The sequence below is a fragment of the Hyla sarda genome, chromosome 1, assembly GCF_029499605.1.
Source record: "Hyla sarda isolate aHylSar1 chromosome 1, aHylSar1.hap1, whole genome shotgun sequence".
Lineage (NCBI taxonomy): Eukaryota > Metazoa > Chordata > Amphibia > Anura > Hylidae > Hyla > Hyla sarda.
The window spans coordinates 245,090,137-245,102,148 of record NC_079189.1 but is presented as its reverse complement, the minus strand read 5'-3'; the positions used below and the strand labels follow the sequence as shown (position 1 = coordinate 245,102,148).

Sequence of the window (12,012 nt, the reverse complement as noted above, 5' to 3'; positions counted from 1 at the left end):
GAGATCACTGGAGATCCATGCCAATGCTACTTTGGAGTCACTTGTAACCTCATCAGATTCTGGGGGTGTTATCTCATGGCTCTATAAAGAACTTTTACACTTCTATCATGAGAAATATCCCTTGTTGGTCCGCAGTAAATAATAGGCCGATCTAGGACTTCTGTCAGGTGAGAAGTGGTCTACAGTTTTGTCACGTTTCTATGTCTTTCTGAGGCCAATTGTCTGTCACAGCTGTTCATTAAGTACAGAGGATATAAAACACCTGTGCTCCTGCATAGGTTTGGGCGTAGAGCGGCCATTCAGGGTCCCACTTGTTTTATATGGTGTGGGACTGCATTCTTTTAGTTCCTTACTAGAGGAAAGGGATCTTGCTCATATGCATAGTGTATGCAAGGTTTATGTTACCTTTGAGCCTTTACCATGGTTGTTGGGTCTTATAGGATGTGGGGAGGAGCCCTCTGGGGTATAACTTGTTGTTCTTTGTATATTGTATCAGGCCAAGAAGCTCATTGCTTAAAGGGGTACTCCGCTGAAAACATCTTATCCTCTATCCAAAGGGGATAAGCGGCAGAACCCCAGAAGCAGGTCCCCTGCATTCTCTGGGCCGGCAGCGGCGGCGTCTGGAACACAGAAGCTTGGAGCTTTCACATTTGTGATGTCACACCACGCCCCTCCATTCATGTCTATGGGAGAAGGCGTGACAGCTGACGTAGCCATCACGCCTCCTCCCATAAACATGAATGGAGGGGGCGTGGTGTCCATGTTTGTGGGTAATTGGGCACGGAGCAGAGTTTGCTCTGTGCACCAAATAATAGGGGTGCCATTAGACATCTTATCCCCTATTCTTTGAATAGTGGATACGATGTCTTCAGCGGAGTACCCCTTTAATACTGTATAAGAGACCACCATGCTATGGTGGCAGATCTAACTATTTGGGTCTCTCTTATTGGTCATTTGGAGAGTGGCATTTATGAAAAGTATAAAGCAATGTCTAAGTTTCAACTAGATGGGGCTCCAGGGTACAAGCATACAAATTTGACTCTAACAAATCTGAAAGGGTTTTTCTGTTTTACTTGGTGGGGTCTGTGTTGGTGGTGGGGGTAAATGGTCTCTCAGTTCTCTCCCATTCTTTCCCAAGCACATTAAAGTTGTCTGTATTGCTATTTTTTTTCTTTCTTTAATTATGACTGTCCCAGTCGCTTCCACTATAAATGATATTTCATTACATGTAATGGTTATTCCTACCCTGATGTATTGATTTACTGTTATGTACTACCTTACTTGTAGTCTTTTTTACGCTATATCTGGTTATGCCTAATATTACGTGCTATTTCTGTTGCCATGTTTTTGATTACATTGACAGTGAATACATATGGACTTAGACTTTTGGTGGACTTTTGTTCATGGGTAAGGTGGGGGTAGGTGGGTGGTATTACTGGGGAGGTAGGGAGGTTTCCGGAGAGTTTTCTTTTCTCTTTGTATTTTTATATATCTTTATATCTTTAATTGTAAAAACACAATAAAAATTATCTAATTAAAAACAAAAAGAGTATTTTATGCTCTGAAGAATCTGGCCTTCTCTTCACTACATGGACAGCCATTTATTTTCAGCGAGAACTGTACAACAGGGGTGGACATTACATCAGAACATTAGTAATTTCCAATTTCATGACTTTAGCCCTTTACCTTTTCTGTTTTGTTTGGCACACATGGTGTCAGGTTTTTACAATTACAAACAAATCTATCCTGTAAATGCAATGGTTTGGTTTGTTGTAGATTAATGACTAAATATCTTATGACGATTACACTGACTACAAGTGCAGTTTAATTTGTTATATTCATTGTTAGCCTTCCACAGTTACTTCTTCTTTCATATAATTCTTTTTGAGATTGAAGGACAGGAGCAGAAGTTACAGAAACAAAAGTTATTTTTGGAACAGCTTAGTAGTCAATATTCAAACTTAGCCACAGGCTACATGCATCTTCAGTATGTACAAGTCACTGCGTTTTGGAAGCTTTCTCAAGGAAAAGTAGGACATGTGGATTGAAAACATGCAGAACAAGTGGACAAAATTCTGTGGTTTTGAGCAGTGAGTTATGCGACCAGAAAATCTCTCATTTTCTCTTTGTTTAACAACAGTTATTGTTATTATTTTCCTGTTCAGTAGCATGCCATAAGCATCATCGTCAAAACATGGATGAGATGAATGAGATTATTCTTGAAGTTGATGGACAACTCTTCCATGTGGAGAAATCTGTGTTGGCGGCAGAAAGTAATTATTTCCAAATAATGTTTTATGGAGGATTTAAAGAGAGTACTTTACGTAAAATTCAGCTTAAAGGGGTAAGCAAGGAATGTTTTCAGACTCTGTTAGACTTTGTAAAAAATGGGAGTATGGAATTAAACCAAGAAAATGTCACAGATATCCTGGAAGCAGCAAATTTTCTAGATTTGCGGCAAGCTAAGAAGATATGCATTGCATTTTTAGCACAAGAATTAAAAGTGTCCAACTGCTTAGGTATGATGTCCTACTCAGAGCAATATGGATATAAAGATCTTTATAAAGCTGCTGTTAACGTTGCCATCACTCACTTTTCTGAGCTTATGAATGACTATAAAGATGAATTTAGTCAGGTAGATCAGAAAACTCTAGAAGTGTTGTTGCAAACTGATGACTTATATGTTCCGACTGAAGATCTTGTGTTTGATGCTGTTATGAAATGGGTCATGATGGAAACCATAAGAGAGAAGAATTTCAAGGAGCTAGTTGCACTAGTGAGACCTGCATTCCTGAGCCTTACTTTCCTAAATGTTCTTGTCAAGCGAATTCAAAGATCAAAAGGGCAAGATACTTACTTAAGGCTTTTAGAAAATTTGAATAGCAACCCACCCAATACATGGCGCACCATGGGTAATGTGGTGTCAGCCGGCAGATGGTATGAGACCTTGTATGCAATTGGTGGAAAACATGAAAAAGAAGAGCAAGAACTCTACGTCTATTTGCCTAAAACCAATACATGGAGATCCTGCCCCTCTTTACAACGGAAAAGCCTTACGCATTATGCAGTGGCCACAGTAGGTAACTCTCTCTATATAATTCTCATCCATATCATGTACTGTAGTTAGAATTTTTCATGTTATGGGGATAGAATCATAGGTAGTTCATTGTATGACACAGTGCTGGCATTGATTTGTGATGTTTATTTACAAGTTTAGTGCTCTTTATTAAGTCAAACTTAACCCCTTCCCGCCCTAGGATGTATGCATACATCCAAGTAGCTAGCTAGTTGGTGCAACTGGATGTATGCATACGTCCTAGCGATCTCATTCACATCGTGATGCGCTGCAGGAGATCCCCGGCAGGAACCAGCTGTCAATCACAGCCTGGATCCCGCCGCAGCTGCCGAGAGTGGGATCACGTGGGTCTCGTCAGCATTAACCCCATAGATGCCGTGATCATTCCTGATCACGGAATCTATGGGGTGACAGGAGGCTCCCCCTGTCCCCCAATGACGATCCCGGGATCCCATTGTTGCCATGGCATAACCAATAAAAAGTGAAGAGTAAAAACTAAAAGGTTTTTAAATAAATGAATAAAGTTTAAAAAAATAAAATATGCCCCTTTTCCAATAAAACCCTAAATGATCACCCAAAAAATAAAAAAAAGCCCAAACCTATACATAATAGGTATTGCCACGTCCACAATGACTTGTACAATAAAACAATAATGGTATTTATCCTGCACAGTGAACGCTGTAAAAAACAACAACAACAAAAAAACACACAAAAAATGCAAATTTTGGTAAAAAATATGTAATAAAAAAAGATCAAAAGGTAGCATGAACCTCAAAAATGGTACCAATAAAAAGTACACATTGTCCTACAAAAAATAAGCTCTCACACAAAGAAAAAAAATGCTGCATGACTCAACAAAGGTTTAGCACTAATTTAAAGTACAATATGTCACGAAAAAAATATCTCAAAATCACATCACTATGTAAAAACATGTCAGAGGTATTACCACTTAAACAGACACATGTCAGATAAAAAAAATTGGGCTAGGTCATAAAAGTAAAAACAGGCAACATACTTAAGGAGTTAAAATTTGAGACATAACTTTACATTTTTATTAACTTGCTGGAAAATTCTATCCAAATATAAGAAATACCCATGCCACCTTTAAAGGGGTACTCCGCCCCTAGACATCTTATCCCCTATCCAAAGGATAGGGGATAAGATGTCAGATCGCCGCGGTCCCGCTGCTGCCCCCCCCCCATTGAGGGGCGGGGTCGTGACGTCATGATCTTCCGTCCCGGTGGTCGAGATGGACTCAGTCTGAGGGCCTCCAGTGGTTGCAGAATCTGCAACAGGTGGGTGCTGCATGGTAGATCCAGGGGGTCCCCAGCAGCGGGACCCCGGTGATCTGACATCTTATCCCCTATCCTTTGGATAGGGGATAAGATATCTAGGGGCGGAGTACCCCTTTAAGATCACTTTCATATTAAGAGACCACTGCCACAGCTGGACTCTCGTCCATGAAGATTCATTTAACATCTGGACATAGCAATAAAAACTGTAGAGTTTAAAGGGGTTATCCAGGAATAGAAAAACACAGCTACTTTCTTTCAAAAACAGCTCCACGTCTGTCTCCAGCTTGGGTGTGGTATTACAACACGGCTCCATTCACTTCAATGGAACAGAGCTGCAGAACCACACCCAACCTGGAGACAGACGGGGAGCTGTTTTTGAAAGAAAGAAGCTCTGTTTTCTATTGCCGGATAACCCCTTTAAAATTGTAGTAAACCGATAAATAAGATTAGCATCAAATGATGTTTGAATAAAAAAAAATGCTATTTCTGAAATCCCTCAACATTTTAAATTGAATTTATTATATGATGAGGGAGGTTTTATTATATAGTTACCATATGATGCTGGCACTGGAAACCCACAGGATCACTCCAAAAGGTCCATAAATGATGTGGATTTATTCAACCCATGTCACAGCAACAACGTTTCAAATCATCATTAGACTCAATTTGAGCACACTTTTCAAAATTGCCTGACGAGGAGTAAAAGGTTTGTAAAACAGATGATCAATTTGGTAAATTATATGTATACCAGTTTTTCATCCAATTTAATTCTGCTATTTTTTTCTTAAAATCATCCATTTCACCCACTGTGCTGTAAAATGCACAGTAAAAAGTTACAAAATAAGATGAAAGCATAGGAGCATCAGTTTCACAGCAGATGATCACTGGATGATCATCTGATGTAGACTGTATGATAGGGTGTAACTAAGGGTGGTTTTACAAATAGCATTTAGTTAGTTTTTCAGTCAGTTCTTTGAGCCAAAGGCAGAAGTGCCTATGAAAGGAATAAAAATATAACTTCTCCTTCCTGCTGGATCCACTTCTGACTTTGGCTAAAAAAAAAAAACCTAAATGAAAAACTGCCACATAACGCTGTGTGTGAAACTCCATGAGGACAATAAAAAATAAATAAAATAAAAAACCTTAAGAATTATTCATTGATAACAGCTTGGCATTTATTGGTAATTCATAAGGGCCCAATTCATGAGCAATTATTAGGAGAACAGGCCTATTTTGCTTGTTTGCCGGCTGATCAGATCATTTTAACCTGTGATAATAGCAACTGATGGCTGATTGCAGAAAAAGGGCCGCACGATCGATCCAGTAAACATTTGTGCAGCCCCCCACAGATGCTAGAACCATATAAGGGCTCTGTATTGGTCAGGATAATGCTAAGCAATTGGGCCCTTAATGGCTAGAGAAAGGGCCATAGGAGTGAAAATAAGTAAGCTATATGCTATTCTTAGTATTTATAAAAACACGGGTAAGATTTTTTTTTTCCTGTACGTTCAAGGTTTGGCTAGTATATTCTTTTGTATGGAATGGTATCTGGCAAAACAGCTCTTATTTTGATGGAGTCTGCAACAGAGGCTAATAACAGTAGTGACATAAAAAAAACACATAGAAATAGCCAACAACAACCAAATACATGGGTGTATGCCACCATGGCAAATGCAGAACACATATAAGAAAAATTGCAGCAGCGCTCTATTTGATCACAAAAGTTGAGGCTCTTAGCGCACGTTTAAATTAATAAGTGTCCCACATCCACCATGCGGAGGTGGTCATTTTCAGATGGAACCCAGAGTATTATTATTGTGTTCAAATATAGAGTGCTGTTGCAACCTTTTTTTTGTACATTTTGTATTTGCCATGTCAGCATGCACCTGTTTGTTTAGTTATTGTGCTAGGTAACTCCATGTTTTTTGTGTTACATGTGAGGGGGAGTGGAAACCCCTCTTAGCCATACACCCCTCCCTGCCCACATGGAGGTTTTTAAAATGACAGTGGATCTTGCATACACCCAGTAAGTGAGTGTGTTAGTGTTCCATCTGAAAATGAGACCACCTCCATGTGGTGGATGGGGGACACATTATGATCAAAAAGTGTGATAAGCACCTCAATTTTACTTTTGAGATCAAATATAGGTGCTTCCCTGGAGCATGATGAGCTCCTTTCCCCCTCCCTCTCCCCTGTCATGAGATATGCACAAACATTTTTAGATTTGCAAATCTTTGTGCCTAAAGTGCATGTTCTATATAACTGTAATGCAGCTATGTTAAACTATATGTGCAAGTACATAAGAAGAACCTGCATTTTGTGCCAAAAATGCAGGTTTGCACAGCTTTATGCCCAAAGTGCATGCTTTTTTTTATAACCCTAAAGCAGCCATGTGGAACCTATATGTTGCAAATACATAAGAAATTAGTTCATAAAATGACCAAAGAGAAATAATGTTGCATACAAATAATAATTTAGCACCTTGTATTGCTTGTCAGTGAGCATGAAAATGCTTCTCTGTCTGCATCTCACAGGTGTTCAGCTCCTGCTGGTGAAAGATGGGTTATACACTGCTCTGAGGCACAGTAGGGAGATAACCACACCTCCCTCCCCTCAGAGAAAATGGACTAGAAAAAGACAAAGAAGGAGCGCTCCATAGTGTAATAACGTCAGATCATACAAAACGCTCAATGTAAAGTAGCGCTTACTAAAGCAAGTTGTGCATAAGAACAAAACAACGTAGTCTCAAGGTGATAACAGGTGCTCAACCCCAAGTGCAATTGTGCACACATACAATGGGGTAGAGGACCCGCACCTATGGACAAAAGTGGGGTTTCAATCCTGTGGTAAATATATACAATGATATTAGCCAATTCTCAAAACTGATGTAAAAATGAGACATTAGCCAGTATATCCTTATATGAAGGACATACCTGAGCCCGCATACCACGCCAAGGTTTCTCATGTGATGCGGGACCTAACCACTAACCTTTTTTGCCTGGCCAGATGCATAGAACCAGGAACCAGATATACAGCAGCCTAAGGTCCAACTTGCAGACTGCTCCCCAGTCGCCTCCAGTGTGAACTCAGCACACATACAATGGGAGGGGGGAGACAGGTTACAAGCCCCACCCTTGCTGGTTTATATATAGCAGGCCTCACAGGTGAAACCCCCAACGCTACCCAATAAGATAAAAGGGTGCATTGGTATAAGCCTTAAAAGACGCTTGCCGGCTTATATTTGCATGGACATGGCTATAGCAGGAAACTCAACCCCAAGTGCAATTGTGCACCTTCGCTGGGGTGGAGGCCCTGCACTTGTCAACCGTTGCTAAGGGCGATGTCCCCAGCAAAAATTGCATACAATGGAGAATGCCTGCAAACGGTCACAAGTACCACAATCACATCCTGACACCTGATAAACGTGTATATGGATGCAAACAACATGACTAACTTTAAACAGAAAAACAAAACAACGTAGTCTCAAGGTGATAACAGGTGCTCAACCCCAAGTGCAATTGTGCACACATACAATGGGGTAGAGGACCCGCACCTATGGACAAAAGTGGGGTTTCAATCCTGTGGTAAATATATACAATGATATTAGCTAATCCTCAAAACTGATGTAAAAATGAGACATTAGCCAGTATATCCTTATATGAAGGACATACCTGAGCCCGCACACCAACGCCAAGGTTTCTCATGTGATGCGGGACCTAACCACTAACCTTTTTTGCCTGGCCAGATGCATAGAACCAGGAACCAGATATACAGCAGCCTAAGGTCCAACTTGCAGACTGCTCCCCAGTCGCCTCCAGTGTGAACTCAGCACACATACAATGGGAGGGGGGAGACAGGTTACAAGCCCCACCCTTGCTGGTTTATATATAGCAGGCCTCACAGGTGAAACCCCCAACGCTACCCAATAAGATAAAAGGGTGCATTGGTATAAGCCTTAAGGCATAAGCCAGCACAACATGGAGAAGGGTGTATATGGTGATCCACTGCTACCGCTCCACAAATTAGGCACAAGAAAAAAACAATCACCTCCAAGGAAGGGTGGAGCTCAGGCGCTGAAGGACCAGGCAAGTCTCAGGACTCAGGACAACAATACGTTTATTCCCAGTATGCAACACGTTTCGCGCATATGCGCTTCATCAGGCATCATGAATGAAGCGCATATGCGCGAAACGCGTTGCATACTGGGAATAAACGTATTGTTGTCCTGAGTCCTGAGACTTGCCTGGTCCTTCAGCGCCTCGGCTCCACCCTTCCTTGGAGGTGATTGTTTTTTTCTCAGAGAAAATGGTCCTAGACCAAAAAGACTTAATTTCCAGGGTTTATTTGCAAAATTAAAGAGACAAAGACCCCTAGTGGCCATTTATTTCAACCATTTTTTCACATCTTTAGCAATCACATTTTTTATTGAGGTGTATTAGGAAAATGTGGATGCAAAAATGAAGGAGAAGCGGGATGGCTCTCTGATCCTGATAAAACAATGTGAAGACCGAGCAGCTAGTGAGACACTAAACTGTAAGTGTAAAAGTAAAATCTTAGGAAATAAAAAAGAACTAGCGCTCAAGGTCTATAAATATAAGGCACATGTAATATTGAAACAAGATGACATTTATTAGTATATTTATGCATTTTTATACATATACAGGGGTCCCTCAACATACGATGGTAATTCGTTCCAAACGAGCCATAGCACTTAATGCGATGGCCCCGACATAAAAAGCATCGTATGTCGAAGCTGACATCGACATGCGATGGCCTCTGAGAGGCCATCGTATGTCGATTTGATCATATGTCGGGGCCATCGTAGGTCGGGGGGTCACTGTACTAATACATTTCATCTTGTTTCAATATTACATGTGCCTTATATTTATAGACCTTGAGCGCTAGTTCTTTTGTGTTTCTTACTATAGTAGGAAAATGCTTAGTTTTTAAGGAAGTATAAAATGGAAAAAAGTTGTTTCTAACAACAGTAATATTTTACTATTCATCCATGATTTTTATTATTTTCCCATTTGTTTTGGATGATTACAGGAAACCTGGTGATTGTGACTGGTGGATATTTTCGTGGAGATTTTGTATGGTACAGCATAGACTGGACACTCATTTATGATACTACCGATAACTGTTGGAGAGATGGGCCACCAATGAAGATTTCGCGAAACTGTCATTGTGCAGTGGGAATAGGGCTGCACCTTTATGTCATTGGTGGAAGCACAGACGAGAGTGTTGTTGCCGATGTAGAGAGGTTGAATCTAGCAGAGATGACATGGGAGACACGGAGCCCTCTCATCAGAGCTGTTGAAAGAGCAGCAGCTGTCAGTGTTGATGACAAACTTTACGTTATATGTGGCCGTGATGAGAATGGTGATGTCTATAGTGGGATACAGAGGATGAACACAGAGACGGATGTGTGGGATGTAATCACTTATTCTCCTATGCCCAGGTAGAGTGTAATGTCTATAATATCTATTATTTCCTCCATTTGGATATATTCATGAAATAATAAAAATATCATTAACCCCATAAAGACCAAGCTAACTAGGTCTGTAGTTGATGACCCAGCCTGTTTTTTTATTTTATTTATTTATTTTTTATCTTAAATGTGTAACTGTATAAGGCTAAGTTTCCACTTTGGTTTTTTTCTGGCAGTTTTTGAGCCATAGCCAGAAGTGTATTTAAAAGGAACAGGACATATAAAGGACCCTTATGGATCCACTTCTGACTTTGGCTCAACAACTGTCAGAAAAAAAAACAAGTGGAAACTTAGCCTTAGAAAAGAACTGGGCTTTGCGAATCCTAACAAATTCTCACATTGTTCTTTTAATTTTTTTTGTTACAAGTTGTCCTACATTTACATAGTAAAAAGTAGGCTGATATAACTAGTTGTTTGTTTTTTAAATAGATTTTTTTTTCTTATTTAAACACTAATATGTTGCATACACACACACACACACACATATATATATATATATATATATATATATATATATATATATATATATACATATATATAGTGCAAATAGGTTATGTTATAGGTTTTATTTTCATATGTCTATTTTGACATCAAATAAAGAAATAAATGTGTTAGAAGGCTAACAGTTTTAACCGAAAAGTAAATTTTATTGTTATGCACTGAGCAAGGTTTCGACTCCCCCCCCCCCAACTTACCCCATTTAAAAAACTATACCCCTCAAGATATTTTTTGTGCCATTTTTTTTCTTTTTTGCAGGAATTAATACAAATTCAGTGTAAACATTTTAAATTAGTTTCTTTTTTTTTTATCATAAATGCATAATATCTGGAAAAAATGTTGAACATATGGAGAAAATGCACTCTGAACGTTATTATGCTGTTTGTCCAGTGTTAGACCTTCTTTTGATGCTTGGTCACATGGTGGGACCCAGAAGAAGGGAGCTCCCTTTGGCTTTCAGTACATTTTAGGTTGGATAAATTATAGTCCCCACTCTATGCCTGCAAAGGATTGGAGCTGGCAGAACAATACCGCACCCCCAGAAGTGACCCCATTAGAAAAATTAAACCCCCCTTCAGTTTTTCCCACGCCAGTATAAAGTACTTCTGAGTTCTTACTGTTGATGCTACCACCACCATGTTTCACTGTATTGAGTAGGAACAACTCAATTATTAGGTACCCTCCAAATAAAAAAATGTATGTCAATGTCACCAGTATGTGACAGTTCTAATAAACAAAAGTTACTACTTTGTGAGACAAGGCATAGTTAAAGTGGTACTCCGGTGAAAACCTTTTTTATTATAAATCAACTGGTGGCAGAAAGTTAAACATATTTGTAAATTACTTCTATTAAAAAATCTTAATCCTTCCTGTACTTATTAGCTGCTGAATACTACAGAGGAAATTCTTTTCTTTTTGGAATGCTCTCTGATGACATCACGAGCACAGTTCTCTCTGCTGACATTATTATAATAATAATACGCTTTATTTATTGTTGTCCTTAGTGGGATTTGAACCCAATTCCCCAGCACTGCAAGGCAGCAGTGCTAACCACTGAGCCACCATGCTGCCCTTAGCATACATCTGCTATGCATGGTTGCTTAAATGGACAGAGATGTCAGCAGAGAGCACTGTGCTCGTGATGTCATCAGTGTTCCAAAAAGAAAGGAATTTCCTCTGTAGCATTCAGCAGCTAATAAGTACTGGAAGGATTAAGATTTTTTAATAGAAGTAATTTACAAATATGTTTAACTTTCTGCCACCAGTTGATTTAAAAGAAAAAAGGTTTTTCAGCGGAGTACCCCTTTAACCCCTTAACCCCTTAAGGACTCAGGGTTTTTCCGTTTTTGCACTTTCGTTTTTTCCTCCTTACCTTTTAAAAATCATAACCCTTTCAATTTTTCACCTAAAAATCCATATTATGGCTTATTTTTTGCGTCGCCAATTCTACTTTGCAGTGACATTAGTCATTTTACCCAAAAATGCACGGCGAAACGGAAAAAAAAATCATTGTGCGACAAAATCGAAAAAAAAAACGCCATTTTGTAACTTTTGGGGGCTTCCGTTTATACGCAGTGCATATATCGGTAAAAATGACACCTGATATTTATTCTGTAGGTCCATACCGTTAAAATGATACCCTACTTATATAG

General features: G+C 39.4%; 1 protein-coding gene across 1 annotated transcript in view; it reads left to right on the top strand.

Moving 5' to 3' along the window:
- Positions 1-1,966: 1,966 nt before the first annotated feature.
- LOC130304878 (kelch-like protein 23) overlaps positions 1,967-12,012 on the top strand; it is a 36,369-nt gene continuing 26,323 nt past the window's right edge. Inside the window, exons 1-2 of the mRNA XM_056551960.1 lie at positions 1,967-3,080; positions 9,421-9,832. Of these exons, the coding sequence (XP_056407935.1) occupies positions 2,195-3,080; positions 9,421-9,832 (1,298 nt within the window). The 5' untranslated portion in view covers positions 1,967-2,194. The remainder of the gene's footprint in view (positions 3,081-9,420; positions 9,833-12,012) is intronic.